This window comes from Hydra vulgaris, chromosome 01 (genome assembly GCF_038396675.1).
Source record: "Hydra vulgaris chromosome 01, alternate assembly HydraT2T_AEP".
NCBI classification, from domain to species: domain Eukaryota; kingdom Metazoa; phylum Cnidaria; class Hydrozoa; order Anthoathecata; family Hydridae; genus Hydra; species Hydra vulgaris.
The window spans coordinates 69,308,484-69,327,500 of NC_088920.1; the positions used below are offsets into that span (position 1 = coordinate 69,308,484).

A 19,017-nucleotide genomic window follows, 5' to 3' on the forward strand; every position below is an offset into this window, starting at 1 on the left:
AAAATTAAAATAATTACAATTCGAACTAAGATTGTTTATTAAACAAAAAATCGGAATTAATTTCTAAATGCAGGCACAAAAATAAGTTTCTCGTAAAAAACTATAAAACAAGTGAGCTCAAATAATAATTATATTAAAACCCCCCTTCTAAAAAATATTAAAAAAAAAGCATATGTAACCAAATCTTAAGAATTCTTTTTATAAAAGAGTGAGCACTTTTCACAAATGTGTAAAAATTTACAATAATAAAGATATTTACGGCTTTCTGTAATTTAACTTTTGGTATAAATTAATGTTTTATTAATTTGATCGTTTATTTCCGATGAGTCTTTATTGATAAAACACTATTAATTGATTGCGATCCTTGCATGCTAATTGCATCGATCTGTGACCTCCCTCTCAAAACCATGTAATTTTTTCAGAAATAGTACTTTATAACATGTAATAACATTATCAAAAAAGTTCCCAAGTTTTTTTTCTGCAAGTTTTGAAAAAAAAGTGTCAGAACCCCCTAACGCTTTTTAAAAATTGTAAAAATTGTTTTATACAACTTTTGTTTTGTTGAAAATTATCAATAAAAAACAGAACATATTTTGTATATTTTTTCTCTAGCTCATTTCAAATAAATGCGGCAAATTATTCGAGTTCTAATGATCAAAATAAAAAAGTGGCCGCGGCTGAGTCTTGCAAACTCTCATGTGTTATTCATTTTTCGAATTGTGAAATTGAACAGTTAAGAAATTTTACTAATTTAACAATTTGTTTTATTACAAAATGAATGGTTTTGAACGGATAAGTGACGAAAAATCAGAAGCTATAGCACATAAAGTTGTAAAATGCCCTCAAAATTTTGATAAAAACTCTCATCTGGAGTAAAATCTAAAATTTTATAGTAGTTTCATAGATATTTCTCAAATTGAAAGAGCCAGAAAAAGAAAATTGAATAATATATCTGAAAGTTTTAAACTAGAAAATAAGAGAAAATCTTCTTTTGATTTGATTGTCATCAGTTAGTATCTCAACAAAATCTTCAGTTTTGCAGCCACTTATTTGTATTATTTGTAAAAAAAAAGTACTTACTACACAAATATTCACGACAAAAAAAGAAAAATACAGGAACTTAGTTTATGTCAAAATTTTGATCGTGGCTTATTGTGTCGAGCAGCTGAAGATAAGAATGATGAAAGTATTTTGTAACACATTAAAGACAAGGATTGCGTTGCTGTTGAGGTATCATAAAACATGTTACAATGAATATACAAAACTTTATAAATCTTTAATACCACCGTCAGAGACATCTACCATTAACTTAATGTATAAGTTGTATAAGTTTGAACCATTTTGTAGACAAGCTGTTGACACTAAAATCATCAAGTTAAAAAATGTTTATCGCTTTGGTTACATTACTTGGTTATCTTACTCAATAATTTAGCTTCAATAATTTAGCTTGATTCTCAAATATTTATATATTTGAGAATCAAGCTAAATATATATTTTACTGAATATTTTATTTAGCTTGATTCTCAAAATTCACAAGAATCAGGGCTTTCAGAAAATAATGAAACTGAAAGTAAACAAGAAAATTATTTAATATTAGTCATTCTGCTTTTCATCTGGTTTGTATGAAAATTAGAGAATGCCTTAGATGTGGAGCTGGGATTAAAAATGGTTGGCCACCACCAGCTTTAGATATCAGTCTTAAAAATATTGAAAGTGGAATTCCACCTACTTTTTAATTTTCTGTCAATAATTCTTGGTAATACGGATGAAGTTAATTACAAGAATTATGTCAATATAAAGTTCAAGCTAAAGTTGAAGGTTCTTTCTATTGTACAAGATTTTTTGTTAATTTTTTTAAAAAACAATAACGTATAAGTCTTTAGCTACTGCATCAAGAAAATGGCTGGTTCCTGTAAACTTGTAGGAATTTTAAATAACTTTTGACGTTTCCGTTCTTCAATGACTTTGAGGGGGTTTGAAAGTGCAAAAGCATTTTTTAACTCTAACTGCGAATATTTTGTTGTACCAAAGAATATTCAATAAAATATCTTTACCACACTTGTGTATTATAATGCAGATTTCATGGAAGAAACTCTTAGCGGTTCTGAAACAACCCATATTGCACACGGTATTTGCATACAAAAACTGCCTAATTTTAATAAACCAGATAATGATTTTTTAAAGTTAGCAAGCAGATTAGGACAGTAAATGCTAAATTGAGTGAAAAAACAGTTTATTTTCTTGGAAAAGGGTATCTCTTAACTTAAAAAAATTATTTGAACACAAAAATGTAGTTATAAATGCTACTAACATTTGTCAGAAATATTTCAAACATCTTGATTTAGCATACATCACTTGCAAATTATCTCTGTTAGATGCAGCAGGAATTTTTTTATGTCGGACAGGTTTTAACACAATACGCTCATTATACAATTCAAATAAAGGAAGTGTTTCAACAATTACATACTTACCAATTATAAGCGCTCCAATTACTGATATATCCACCGTTCATGAAATTTTAAATACTGGTATTAACATAGCTTACTAACTTTCACTTCATCAAATTGTACTGGTTTTTGACAAGGCGTTTTATGCAAAAATAAAGATGGTAAGATGGAAAAACGCAGAATGTGTTGATCGAACTGTTGTTAGACTTGGTGATTTTCACATGGTCATGTCCTTAGTGTCAGCTATAGCTGAACTATTTAAAAATGCTGGTTTACAGGCAAAATAATTTTTTATATGTATGGTATATCATACCATATATATTAAAAAAACCGGCACATTTGGTATTGTAAATAGCTGGAGAATGGGGGTATGCATCCTCCCCAACTAGAATCTGAAAGTCCTAAAATATCTTAGAAATTGAGAACTTTTTTTTTTAATTTGAGGTAAATGTTGTACGAAATACAAAAATATTCTTACTATAACCCCCACCACCACCAACACCACCAAAAATCTTGGATCGGTCACTGGTATTTATCTCGTATTATATACTGGTGTTAATACTAAAAAATGCACATCTAATTTTAAGTTTTAAATTCCAGTGTAATATTACATATTATTAAAAATACGTATTAACGTGCCCAGTATCAATGTCATTAATATATATGAATTGCTTTTGCAAAAAGATATCTTTTTTAAAAAGATGTAACTCTGCTAAAACATGTTACATATTTTTTTTTTATTTTTCTTCTTTTTATCTAATACATTCCAATTATATATTTCACCTTTCAATCGTTAGCGGTGATTACTGATTCTTTCAATATCTAAAATTTGATACATTTATAAAATGTTTACAACCTCTGATATTTGTTGCATTTATAAAAAGTTTACTTGCTGAAATTGAGTGTCTTTACTTGTAGAAATTTTCTCTATATATTACTTGACTAAAAAAGAATTTATCATTGTTATTAACAAATTTTTTTAATCGGAAATTGTTTACTTTGGTAAGAGGATCCATTTAATCAACTTTCTATTGCTTTTTTCGAGTAGGGTAGAGCAGGCTAGTTGAGCATAAGGGCAAGTTGGGTAGTTAAAATATAATCAAAACTACGCATCGCATTACAAAATATCTAATAGATGAAAGTTAGGGAATCAGAATGTTAATACAGTGCGCAACAAAAGATTTTGAGTAAAAGCTATTGAGTAAAAAAAGTAAAAAATTTTTTTTTTTCTCTCTTGTATGGTTATAGACCTTTTTTTCTACCATCACCTAAGTGTTGATAACTTACCAATTTATCGGACTCTTGATTTAAATTAACTGTTTTTTCTTAAGTCTTACTGTTCTTTTGAAAACCGAATGCGTTAACAAATGCGTCACCTTGTCTAGTATGGGTAAGTTGAGCAGCTTTGAGAAAAATAAATAAAACTAAACTATCAAACACAAAGAAACAACTTCAATGAGAAATAATAGGGTGGTACATTATTTACATATATTTTTAAAATCAGTAATTTTTAAATTGGGCTTTAAAGTTCAAGATATTTGTATAAAATTATGTTTTTATATTTATGGCACTTTCTTACTATTAAATTTTTTCTCTTTTTTTACTTACGTCATTAAAGAGTATAAAATAAAAAGTTTATAAACTATACACACGCTTACTGTTAATGAAAGTTTTATGGTTTAAATATGGATTTATTTTTTTATATTTATGGATTAAAGTTTCTTACCATACATATTTATTTGTTGATTTTTTAACTTACCACACACTATTGCTCAACTTACCCCGTTAGGGCAGGTTGAGCAGCTTCGCAAACCTTATGCAATATCTTTGCAAAAAAATCAAAAGCTATTTTCTAATCAAATTTTTAGCAGATTAAATTATCTTTCAAATATTGAAAAATTTGTGTAAATCCGTTGCACCGTTCATGAGATCTGTTAGATTTAGTAAAAATCGCCCAACAAGCCCCGCTCGACCCTATTGTGTGTAATTGTATTTCAAGTTTTATATCCGTTTATAAATTTTTTCAAAGTTATTTTTATTTGTTAAACATCCAAATCTTCAGTTTCTTAAAAAATTAATATTCTTTTTCTCCTTTTAAATCATTTCAAAGTTCGTTCTTCAGTTTTTATAAATTAACACTTTTTTTTCTTCTTTTAAATCGACTCAAGTTCTTAACAACCAATGTGTTCCGGTCTGATAATTTTTACATACATATATAAATAGACACACTTACACACACACACACACACACATATATATATATATATATATATATATATATATATATATATATATATATATATTATATATATATTTATTTATATATATACATACATATACATACATACATATATTTTGTGTATATAAATTTTCCTTTTTTTTTTAATATAAAGTTTTATATATATTGGAATTTTTATACTTTTAACAAACTATAATAGAGAATATAATCACCATGTTAATAAGAATAGAAATAAAAATAACAAAAAAAGAAGTTAAAACTAGTTTAAATGAAAACTTGGAATCTGATAAAAGATATAATGAATTTGTCGCCAGAACTATAAAACGTTATAATAAAATAAAACTTAAGCCATTAATAAATGTAAACAAATAAAAATAACAAAATACAAAAATATTGTCATTAAAAAGAATACAATTTTTAAATTTCTTTTTAAAGACTGGGAAGGTAATTAATAAATAAAAATTAGGTAAAAAGATTTTGTTCCAGAGATTAGGTACATGATAAGCTTTACAGAACTGATTGAAATTTGTTCAACAAAAGGTTCATAAAGTAAGTTATTATTTCGTAGTCTATACTTAATTTTTGTTTTTAAGGTAATAAAATCTTTAAAAATGTGTAATGACGGATTGATTTTACATTTAGACGTAAAACATAATGTTTTATATACTTTCACTTTATAAATATTAGGTATTTTAATATTTTTAAATAAAAACATTGAATGCGTTAGTCGATTTTCGAAACAAACTAAGCGTATTGCGTGTTTCTGACAATGATAAAGAGTACGCAACTTACTTTGCTTGTATTTTCCCAAACAATATTTGCATAGTTAATATAACTACGTATAAATGAGTAAAAGATTTGGATTAAAATGGTTTTGTTTAAATAATTTCTTGACTTACAGAGGACTCTTATACTTTTAGAAACTTTAGTGCAAATGTATTCAATATGAGGTTTCCATGTAACATTCCCACCAAGATAAATACCAAGGAAACTAGCAGAAGTTTTCCGTTTAATTTTAAATTCATCAATAAGAATTTTCGGCATGACAGTAGGTAAAAAACGTTTTATAGGTTTTGGGTGAAACAGAACGTATTTTATTTTATCAGAATTTAAGGCAATTTGTTACATTTAAACCATCAGATACGTATTTAAGTTTTTTTATTCATATCAGAAAACAGCTCACTAATATTACTTTTTGACAAGAATGAATTCGTATCATAAGCAAACATAATACTCCGAAGATTAGCTGCTTTACTTAAATCATTAGTATCAATTAAAAACATGAGTACCTAGAAAAGAGCTATGTGGAATACCACAGGTTATTTTAAGATAGTCCCTTTGAAGACCATCGTTAGAGGTAACAAATTGCTTTTTATTACTTTTACTATTATAAGTAACTATACTGTATTTATATAAATATATATATATATATATATATATATATATATATATATATATATATATATATATATATATATATATATATATATATATGCATACTGTATATATGCATACTGTATATATATATATATATATATATATATATATATATATATATATATATATATATATATATATATATATATATATATATATATATATATATATATATATATATATATACAGTATGCATATATATAGTCATATATATATATATATATAGTATAAAACATAAGTCATGAAACCGACTTATGCAATAATTTATGTAGCAGAGAAATGAACAGAATTTTCCAGAACATCGTTTTCCAGCAGTCTAATCTGTCAGTTGATAAGCCATTTCTGCTACTAGAAGTATGTCGGTTTATTCGTAATCTTAAATTGTTTTTTTCACCAGTAGAGGCGGCTTGTTTTTTGTATGACAAACATTTAAGGTGATAAATGTTGCTTAAAAGTTAATACTGGATGAATATTAGAAAAAATATTTTCGACTCTTTTAGCATGTGATTCCAAAAAATCTGGACAAATTAAATTCTAAAATATTTTTAGAAAGATGACTTATTTTTTAAGTTTTGAACAATGTTTCAAAAAGAGCAATGTTCAGAGTAATTTAGAGTAATATTACAAAAAATTACAAATATTCCATTCCTTGTCTGCGAACTGTATCAACTCTTGTAAAACTCTCCTTACCAAGTTGATGTACGCGCTCAATGTCGACATGTTTGAAGCAGTAGTTGATACAATTCCTCAGTTGGATCAAATTTTAGCTTCCCAACAATTAGCATATACTGCTCTCTTGATTTCATTCCAAAAATCTTCAATAGGTTGCAATTCTGGTACGTTTGCAATATTTTGACTTCTGGGGACATATTCGACATTTTTGGACCTCAAAAATTCTTGAACTTTTTTTGAGTAGTAAGATGATGCGAGGTCAGGCCAAAAAACTATTTCATCATCTTTATGAACAGTCTCTATAAATGGGAGCAAACATGATCTCAAACACTTGTCTATGTACACATTTTCATTGACAGCTTTACCGGAAGGTGCAACATAATGCTTTGACAATCCCTTTGGAGAAATTGCAACCCAAACCAATAGTTTTTGTTCAAATTTTGATTTTCTTTTTAATTTAACATCATTTGGTGTCGTAGTAATAACTGATGAATAAAATCCACTGTTTCCTGAAATATTACAATTACTTAATCCAAAATATGATTCATCGTCAATGATCACCTATTTTTTTCGAAAAATTTCAACCAATTTAGAGCACTTTGGACGAACAAGAGATTGTTGTTCAGGAGTTCTTTTTGGAGCCTTAATTTTTTTATGATAATGAATGATTGTCTTCTGCTTTATCGTATTGCATATGTATGATTGATTGACATTGGATTTTTTAGCAAGAGAACGTTGACTAATTCCATGTTAATGGTCGATTTTTTTTTCCAATTGTTTGATCTTCTTTTTTGTCATCTTAACTGCTTTCCTACCGCTTCCAACTTGTCGTTCGGATAATATGTTGTTGTCTTTTGGTTTTAGAATAATGTAGAGCGTAGATCTTGGAATAATTTCCATCATAAAATGTTTTACAATTGGGTTTTTGGGAAGTTCTGAGTTAATTTCAATAAACTCGAGTGTACGAGTTTTCTTACGTCATCTTGTTTCGAAGTAACTTTTTTCATCATTTCAAATTTGTTGCCCAGTATAAAATTAATGAGTTTTGTAGAGAATTTAATCCTCTACAAAATGGCGTGCGAGTCAATCAAAATTGATAAATTTACGCGGAGGAAAAATGGCGGGAAGTTTGTCCAGATTATTTGGAATCACATGTTATTTTGAAATGTTTAGAGTACTCGGTTAGCTTCTGAAATTAAAAGTTTACACTTGAGATTGATATATAATGTTGTCACTAAAGGAAAAATTTCTCTAAACTTCTTTTGTGATGCTGGTGCTTGTAGTTTTGCATTATGGAATGTTTTATCTTTTAATTTCACCAGCATAATCACAATCGTTTAACCTTTAGTTCTATTAAACGACATTTTTCAATTTTGTAATTAGATTTAAAAACAATCATCCTTTTAGCTAAATTATTTGGAATATTTTTTTTGATGTGAAATGGACGATGACTGTTATTGTTTAAGTAGTTATGAGTGTTAGTTTCTTTATAATAAGGCATGCTATCGGAAAAATCTGCCCACCTTTCTTGAACAAAAAAGGATGTAAGAAAGCTTAAATGTATTTAAATCAATATATTTCTGTAAAATTAAGACTGTAAAGATTACATATTAATAAATTCAGACTTTCTTTTTGATGCCTCTCATAAGTTTCTGGACAGAGTGATATTTGTAAGTTTTAGCAGCGTAATCCCATTTTTTCTTCAAATCTGTAGCTGATTTTACTGTTTTTCCACTTAACTTCAATTTCTTTTTTATGATGGCCCAATATTTTTCATTAGGACGTAATTCGGGGCAGTTTGGAGGATTCATCTTTTTCGGAACCAACATCACTCCATTATCATCGTAAAACTTTTGAGCATCTTTTGAGTAATGTATTGTGGCTAAATCAGGCCAAAACAATACTGAAGTACTTCTATGATCTTTAATTAGTCGTTTTATACGAGAAAGACAATATTTCACGTATTCCGAAGATTTCATTGTGCCCAAACAAACATGAATTGGCGATTTTTTGCCGCAAGAGCAAAGTGCCTGCCAAATCATCAATTTTTTCGAAAATTTATCAGTGATTACATACTAGTATTTATCACTCACATTTCCTCTTATTTTAGAAGCATAGTAGCACTGCCCAGGAGTTTGTTTAAAATCCATTTTAACATAAGTTTCGCCATCCATCAAAATGCATCCATTATGTTTTGTTAACAAGTTGTCATACAACTTTCGAGCTCGACTCTTTGCGGTTGAATTTTGTTTACCGTTTCGATTTGACATTTTAACTAATTTAAAACTTTGATATCCAAGTCTCTGTCGCCATTTGTGTACAAAAAAATTGGAAACCTTCAGTTTTTTTGCTCGATATCTATCAGACCAATCAGGATGTTCTTCCAATGAAGTCTCCAACCGTTCGAGAGCTCTAGGATTTGCTGTGCGTTTTTTTCGACCACTTCCTTGTTTTCTCTGAATAGTTTTCTGTTCTGTAAACTGTTTAAGAACAGTATCTACAGTTCTTCTTGATATTTTTAATGATTTCGCCAACTTTCTATTCGATAAAGTTGGATTTTTTAAGTGTTTGTCCACAATCAAAAATCTTTGCTTAGTTTGCTCGGTTGACATTTTGAAACTAAATAATATTTTTAATTATTTTTTTCTGCTTAAGTGTTCTATTATACAAACACTACCACACACGAAAAAATGATTTCAAAAAACAATCGTTAACTAGCTTTACCACACCGCAAAAGGTGGGCAGACTTTTCCGATAGGATACCTTAAATGTCTGTTTGAATTTTTTTGTAATTTTTAAGAATAATTGCGATGTCTAAAAAGTTAATTACACCCTGGGTGTTATCCTTGCAATATTGGTTGTAAAACTTATTGAATCATTTAATTCAGTTAGGGAAATTACAAATTTTTTGATGTCGAGATATTTTGGCCAGATTATAAAACCATCATCAATATATCTAAAATAAAATTTTTCTATATCCTCTACTTCACGGTTAGAAAAATACTGAGGTTGGATTCTTGGAAAAAACTTAGTTTCTTCTAGAAACCCGAGAGTGAGACAAGCATAATCTTGTGCAAAATCTGTACCCATGGCTGTACCAGTTGTTTGGTAAAATAATTGTTTATTAAATATGAAACTGTTATTATTTAAAATCAAAGATAATAATGACTCAATTATGAATTCAGGTGTAAATCTTATATCTATCAATTCTTTATATTTAATTATCCAGAACTTTAGGGCTTCTAAACCAAGATATTGTGGAATGCTTGTGTAAAGGTTAACAATGTTACATGTCATACCTCTCTCTTGGAATTTTTCTGAGGAAATCTCAGTCATCTTTAATAAAAGATTTTTGTTTCTTTTCATGCGGTGATAAATTTATATGTAAAAAACTGGCTCAAATGAGATGTTGGCAATAAATGATCTATCTTAATGATCCATTGGTGGCTTTACTTCAATAAATAAAGAGTCGAACTCTTTTACCTTGTTAATGATTTGTTGACATTTATGAATTTTAGGAATTACATAGAAATTACGAGATTTCCATTTGAAGTTTGTGATATATTTTATCTCTTTTGCTGTGTTTTTAGCAATCTTATTAAATTGATAAATAAACATAAATGCCTTATAAATGATACTTCCTGTCTATTATAAGAATTTAATTCATCACAATAGTTACTTAAAACAACAAAGTGCAAATTAAATTATTTTTGTTTTTAATACAAATATCTTGCAACAATACCAAAACAGCACTACTGATGGTTTTTTGAAAGGCCTCTAGTGCCTAAAGTTTAATCAATTATATAAATATAAAAATACTTTGTATTAATGTATTTTTATTTAGAAAATAAAAAAAATTATTTCAATAATAAATATTTTGAAAAAAATAGATTACTTTTATTTACTGGTATGAGTTTTTTCTTTTATTTTATATATATACATATACACTACCGTCGGAAAAGTTGTGGACTCTACGACAAATTATGTTTCTCATCACTTCGTGCCAAAAAAAATCTCAACCAAAACAATCACGTTACGTGTTCTTGCATTGTTTATATATACTGTTACCTTAGCTTTTAAAAGTTTGTGCGAAAATTTTTTACCCAAACTTTACTATAGATAACATTTAAAAACATTTTAAACCACAATAAAAAATATTTTATTGTGGTATAAAATATTTTCAAATGTTATCTATAGTAAAGTTTGGGTAAAAACCCTAACTGGGATTAGCGGTTATGTGTGATATTTTGCAATGCATATTATAGATATTTTTTTGTTCTTTTTTTGTAATAAGTGAAATTACATTTGGCCCGTATGTGCTGTTTAGTTTTGTTGAGTATTTTTATGGTTTTTTATTATTATTGTTGTTGTTTAAGATTACATTTTCATTGTTTTTAGAAATTTTTTTATTATTAGTAGATTATTATGCCTCCTAGATGTGGGGAAGATATATGTAATAAATTTAAATTGACAGTTGTGAAGCAGCATGGTATGGGGTACTCATACAGACAGATATCATCAATGTTAGAGATTTCTCATGGTGTTATTGGATTAATTATAAAGGTACGTATACGTTAAAATTTTTTTCTTTTGGGGAGGGGGGTTGGGAAACATTTTGACATTTTTAAAAACTTTTCAAAACTTTTCAAAACTTACTTTTGGTAGATGCTAGCAGAATGCAAGTGTTCAATTATGATTCTGCTTTGATTTCTGTTTTAGAAATACAAAGAAAATAACTCATTGGATTCCTGCAGGAGAAACTGTGGGAGAAAACGTACCATGTTAAAAAGAGATTAGCGAGTGTTGGAGCCTACGGTACGAAGATCTGCCACAAAGTCAAGCAAATGCTTACAACAGGAACTTCGGAGCAGGGGAATCAATGCAGCCACCTCAACTATCCGTGAGAACTTAATTAGCATAGGATTGGTGTCACGTTTAGCCCCCAGAAAGCCCCTGCTGGCTGACAGACACCGGAAGCTTCAATTGGCTTTTGCAAAAAAGTTTAAATTTGTGGTGCTCACTGTAAAGCATCCTGCTGCTGTAATAATGTGGGGAGCATTTTCAGCTGGAGGGGCTGAATATATTTGTTTTCTGGAGCTTGATGAGACTTGTAATGCAAGGTGGTACTTAAAAGTGTTAGAGGGTCAGGTCAGTAGGTCAGCCAAACTTCTTTTTGATTTTTAGATAATTAATCTTTTTGATTTTTGATAATTAGGAGTTTTGGCTTCAAGATGATAGTGCACCCTGCCATAGGGCTAAAGTGGTTTAAGACTTTATTAATGGTAAAGGTTGGCAGATTTTGGATTGGCCCCCTTAGTCTGCTGACTTGAACCCAACTGAAAACATCTGGTCAGTATTAAAAAGGAAGGTTTTGAAATACACTTTTAGGAAGGTTTTGAAATACACTTTTAGGAATCAAAAGGCAAATATCTGTAAATTTTTTAGGTGTGAACTTTGATGAAAAGCTATCTTGGAAAGCGCATATAAATTCTATACAAAAAAAAATTTCAAAAAGAATTGGCATGATCTATAGAGTTAAGCCACTTTTAAATTTTAAGTCCCTAAAAAGTTTATATTTTTCCTTTATACATAGTTACTTAACTTACGGCAACATCATGTGGGCAAGTACTAATTACACTAAGCTAAAAAAACTTTATAGCAAGCAAAAACATGCTGTTAGAATCATATTTGGATCTGGTAGAGCGGTTCCTTGTGAACCTCTTTTACGTGTAATTGGTGCCCTGAATATTTTCAAACTTAATATCCATCTTGTTCTACTGTTCATGTATAAAACAAAATATGGACTGTTCCCCAAAATATTTGAAACTTATTTTAAAGTAATACACCATAAATATGCTACAAGATTTTCCGCTAACAACTTTGTTATACCAAACCTTATTCTAAACAAGTTTCTTATTCAATTCAGAATCGCGGACCACTTTTGTGGAAAAGATTTCCAAACATTGTTTCCGGAAAAAAAAAATCTCTTCATCAGTTTAAAACTAATTCAAAACAGTTTTTTTTAAACGCAGATTTTGACTTATATTATTATAAGTCTTTCTTTTAAAAATAGATCAGATATATAATTTAAAAACTGAAAAACAAGTTAATTATTCGTATTTTCGTAATTATTCTAAATAAAAAAAAAAAAAAAAAAAAAGGTTAAAATTTTTTGACAATAATCATTATCAAAAATCACATTTTCTCGCTTTTTATTTTATTTTTTGTGCGTATTTATATATATAAAGTTATTATATATTCACTTTTACTTTTACCTAATCTAGTTATGATATTTTACTTTATCTTTTATATATTTTACCTAAAATATATATAAAGTTTTATATATTAACTCTTACTTTTACTCAATCTATTTATGATATTATGTATTAAACGATATTTTGCTTTATTTATTATATATCTTTTGTAAACATTCATTTAATTTTTCTTTTATGTTATATATTCTTGAAGCAACTTTGTAAAAATTATAAATTGTAACACGGTGCTTGGCGATAAGGCAAATTATGCCTTCTTCTTGCTCCGGCCATTAACTTAATTGTAAATCTATGGAAACTGTCAAATTTGTTAAACGGCAAAATAAAATAGAATAATAATAATAAAAATAATACCACTGAACTCAAGGCCAGAATTATTAGAGTTTGAAATCATGAACTTAATTTTTTTGAAAAATTAGCATTGTCAATGGCTTAAAGCTGTTATCAGGGCCAAAGGCTATTCAATAGACTACTAATTAATGTTTTTTATATATGGACTTTATTTAACTGTATTATTACTGTGTTTTGTATTCAATATTGTATTTTTACAAAATTCAAGGGTGTCCACAATTTTTCCGACAGTAGTGTATATATACATATATATATATTTATATATATATATATATATATATATATATATATACATATATATATATATATATATATATATATATATATATATATATATATATATATATATATATATATTTATATATATATATATATATATATATATATATATATATATATATATATATATATATATATATATATATATACAGTGGTGGCGTTAGGGTAGGGCCTGGTTGGGCGATGGCCCAGGGCGCCAAATATAAAGGGGCGTATATATACATTATCACATCATTGCAATGTTGCTTCTCTTTCTCTTTTCTATAAATACTATAATGGGCATTGCTCTGAAGAGCTAGCATCTCTTGTGCCATCCACAAAAGTTCATTCTTGTATTACTCGTCATTCCATTAAGTGTTATAATTTTACTGCGACTGTTCCTAAGTGCTTAAAAAAACTTTATTTGTCCAGTTTTTTTCCTCAAACATCAGTTTTCTGGACATCTCTTCCTTCATCTTGTTTTCCTGATTCATTTAATTTGCAATATTTTTAGTCGTCTGTCAATCGTTATCTTGCTAGCAATCAGTAAAGATTTTGAAAAAAAAAATTTTAAAAAAATATAATAAAAATATAATCCACCTGTAGCTAAATGATTTAATTATCACTTTATTATTTTTAAACCTGCAGGATATTTAGTAAAATGTGTAGTTAACAAAGTTTTGAGTTTTAAAAGAAATGAATACTTTCTTTGTATAGATAGAAAGTATTGTGAAGTAATGGTGAAAGTTATATTGAACAAACAAAAATTAGAATTTTATGTTGTTGTTGATAATCTTTGTTTTTCCGTACTAATTAGTTAGTGTTATACAAAATATTAAGTTCTTTGGTGTATGTCTTATTAAGGATTGTGATGAAGGAAAAAGAGCGAGAAAGAATACAGAAAGGTAACACTAACCCAACTAATAATTTTAGAAATTACGCGATATGTTTTAGATTTACTTTAGACTGATTGAATGCATTCAGTTTTAAGTACGAATTTTTTCATTGCCTAAATTAATTTCCTTTTTCTGATATAGATTTGTTGAATTTTGAAGAGCTATCGAAAAACATCTGTAGTGTTTAATTGTTTGTCTTCAAAATCGTCCTTCTTTATGATGTATGACCGAATTGTTTATCTAATATTATAATTTTTGAATATTACATTGTATAGTGCATTTTAATTGTATAAACAGCTATAAACTGTAAAAAATGACACCTTTTTATAATACAAGGCAAATAATACATTTGTATTTTCTGAAGGTTATGGAGCCATTTTCTTTTTATGAAATAATTTATATTCAATAATTTTTATAATTATATTATAAAAACCACAATATATATATGCATTTTGAACACCGTACAAGTTAATTTAATAAAATTTTTTAAGTATAAGTTTATTGCTGTTGTTTTTATAGCCAATGCATGTGCGCCTATATGTATACACATAATAAAAACACGTTCCAGACGCGAGAATGTGTCCATTATTATACGTCTGAAACATATTTCTGATAGGTGTTTTACTCGTTAAAATGTCTGCATATATGCGTAAAACCACGTATTCAGGAAAGTTTTAAATGTGCATTTAATACCAAGAAAATATCATATCGAATAATATCTAACTACTGTGATATATACGTATTTTAAAGAGTTTCAAATGCAGGTTTGATACTCAGCAGATATTGTACTGCATACTTGTTTTTAAACGCATCTTAAGCGTAATACTAATGTGTGTTTGACACTATAAAATGGTTAGCATACGTACCATAAAGATGCGTATTCATTCATTTACAAATTAATGTTCCAGCTGATTTAGGGGAGAGTGGGGTAATGGCGAACGCGGGGTAACTCCAAACATGGTAAAAACAGCATTAAAGAAAAATAAACTTGACAATTTCTTTTTACCTGCTGAGAGGGAATCTCATGCTCAGTTCCAGACGTGCAGTAGTGTAATGAAAGTGCAATTGCTGTTCACTATAATTTGATTTTGACTTTTTCCGATAATTTTATGCAATTTTTTTCTTGAGTAACATTCTGTTGCAGCTTCTGTGGATATAAAACCACACTTTTTGTTGTTGTTATTGCATTGTATAGTTTTTGTACTAAGTTATTACAATTAGCATTTTATTTGTTATTACACAACAGTGTTTGTGATTGCCCCCGGTGTGTTTGGAATTACCCCATGTACGTTGGGTAACTCCTAACACCAATGGTTTTATTTTTGCCATAAATTTTTATTTTATAATAAGATTTTTAAAAAGTTGCTTTTGAGGGTTTGTAACTGAATAGTTAAACTAATTGATTAGCAATAAATGTGATCAATTTTGTCTAACTGGTGTCTTTAACTAACAATCCCGCTTAGGTGTTTGCCATTACCCCACTCTCCCTTACGTACAAATGTGTGTTTGGATAAGCATTGTTTCAAATGCGCAGTAAGCTAAGCACCTATTTTGAGATAAAATATATATGCAATTTTTATTTAAATAGTATTTGTGGTAGTCATTTAAAATATAACGGGGTGTATAATATGAAAGGGTATATAATATGAACGGGTATATAATATGAACGGTTTTATAAAATAGATTGTTGAAATTAGACCTCATTGAGCATATTCTAATTAATTTAGTAGGAAAACATTGTTTGAAAAACAGATTGTATAGTTGCCTAGTCAGCATCTTTTAATCCTCTTTATTATTTGGTTATTAATAAAATTCACTTAATTTCGTTTAATTTTGTTATCAAAATTTTTTGTTATTAAAGGGTACCGCTCTTTAATGACAATAACAATTTTATGAAGAGCTTTTCATAAAATAGTTTTAACCAAGATTCTATTTACTATATTTAAAAAAAATATGTACTTACTAGAATTGACGGAATTTTACGTCGTTGAAACAGGATTAGGTTTTTAAGAAAATAAAGAAAGAAGCAAAAAAAATTGTCAATTTTTTTTAGTCAATAAACATAGTTACGCCACATCATGTTTGACACCTATTTGCGTTAATCTTAGATGTAAAGGACCTCAGAATCTAATGTTGTTTAACTAAAAATGTTACAAAATATTTTTGGATTTTGCTTCTGAAATCTAAGAAAATAGTACTTTTGAATGCAAATGCTCACTGCATAAAATGCACATTGCAAAAATTTTGTTATAAACAAAATGAATGCTGGAAAAAATTATTTCAAATTCAACAATTTATGTTGTTCATAAAAAATAGTGCAAGTTGTATTCAATAAAGCAACACATTGGTGTGGTGATTCTGCTGCATCCATTTTGTGGTCTTCTTGAAACTCTTCTCCTGAATTTAAATTTTCCTAAATTACTATAACATATAAGGTTTTTCATAACGTGTATTACTCTATATTGCCAAATTTTGATAGCTTCCCTCCCTCCTGGTGTATACAGTAACAGATTAAGGCTCTTCGGGTCTTAGGCAGCAAAACCTTGAAAGCCTTATTTAAAAACATGAAAATGTTTCAAAAAATAAATATGTTTGGTGTTGAATGGGTAAAATCATTTCTAAAACGTAACACTTAAGTGTTACGTTTTCACGTAACATTAAAAGAAAGAGGACAGAAGTAAGTAATTTTATTATTAATAACTTAATTTTAATTAATCTTATTTAAATTAAGATTAAACAAATAATATCACGACTGAAGTGGCAGGGGCTTCTCGATCAAACATTTGGACTACAATGAAACTGATATAACGCAAAACCCTGGTTATAAACACGTCCTGAAAAACATGTTCTAATTAAAGATAGTTTATCATCACATAAAAATATATATAGACTATCTTTGTGTGAAGAAGACTATATCAACTTTTTTGTACTTTTTCTAAAATTCACGCATTTAACGCACCCATTGGATATTGTATACTTTCGATCAATGAAATCTCAATGAAAAAAATATTAACAACTTTGAGGGAAAGTGGGAAGCTCATCTAGACTTTTTTAAACATTGGTCAAGGCATAAACAAAACAATAATTATTTGGAGAACAAAGAAATATTGTTATGCTGCATAACACATCTGGAAAGTAAGCAACTTTAAAGAACAGCTACTTTAATTCAATTTATTATATTAGGCAGCAGAAATTATACCTTATGGTTTATAATGAACTTTTTAACCATTTTGATCTTTAATTGCTGTTAGCAATTATGAATTTTAATATTGCATCTAAAAACATTAAAGAGTGTTTGACTCAAAGAATATATTAAGCTATTTTAAATAAATTTCTCTAGAGAAAATAAAAGACCATGTCTAAAAATTTAATCAAATACTATTTGAAGGTAAAATAATGTAAAAAATACGAAAAGTGAAAAAATATAGTTATTTTATCACTTCATTTTGAAAATCAATGTATTTAAGAAGGTTTCAAGGGCCAATAACAATTCCTTTAAGAGAAAATTTTTTTTTGTTTTATTAACTGATAGTTCTTTTGGCGGGTTTTTTACTTTTTTTAGCATTTTTATTTTGCAGTTTTGCAGTAGTTTATACTTAGGGAAGTGTTGAGGTATTTACGCAACGCATAAACCGATTCAAACCTTCTTCTTCTCTACAAAAGTTGTTGATACTCTATAGTAGAACACTCATGTAACCTTTTTTTTGGAAATAGTGATTGAATATCAATGCAATGTATTAATTTAATTTTATTAATTTTACATATTAAAATGTCATAAGCATTTAAAAATGTCACGTATAATTTGCTAATTTATTCGATGATTTAGTTACTAGTTTTTTTTACAATATTTTAAGTACTAGTAGTTTATTCACTCGTGTCAAATTAAAAAAAAGTAAACTTAATTTTTTACACAATTAAATTAAACTTTACACAACTAAATATTAAATACATAAATTTATATTTTCTTGTGTTATAAAAAATGAATTATAGTTTATTCAGTTGCGTTAAAAGAAATAAATAAAAAAAATTAAATACTAACTTTACTTAAAAATCTTGCTCTAAAATCGCAAACCAAATCAAAAAAGTATAAAAACTAATATAAAACGCTTTTGGTATATGTAGTTTTATAAAAAATGTTTTGTTCCTTATGTATAAAAGTAAATTTCAAATATTGAAAGGAGGATTTATTAATTATGTTTATATCTTGTATTACGTTTATATTTTATATATTTGTTTTGCCTTCTTCCATGTTCTGCAAGTAAACTACTTTTGAGGGCTGTTTTGAACACGGACAACACTCTTTCGACAAAATAGCGTTGTTTAACTTCATTAATTGCTCTTTAATAAATGTAAGTTCTTCTTGGATATCATTTAATGATGTTGATTTTTTTTCTTCGTTCAAATGTCTGTTAAAAAAGAAAGTCATAGGAACAATTGTATCGAGT

The 19,017-nt window shown here is 27.7% G+C and overlaps 1 protein-coding gene across 1 annotated transcript in view; it reads right to left on the reverse strand.

Annotated features, from left to right (window-relative positions):
* Positions 1-18,473: 18,473 nt before the first annotated feature.
* The window catches only part of LOC136074963 (uncharacterized), a 56,378-nt gene continuing 55,834 nt past the window's right edge, over positions 18,474-19,017 (reverse strand). The window contains exon 7 of the mRNA XM_065787149.1: positions 18,474-19,017. This exon is cut by the window's right edge and continues 158 nt beyond it. Within this exon, the coding sequence (XP_065643221.1) occupies positions 18,795-19,017 (223 nt within the window). The 3' untranslated portion in view covers positions 18,474-18,794.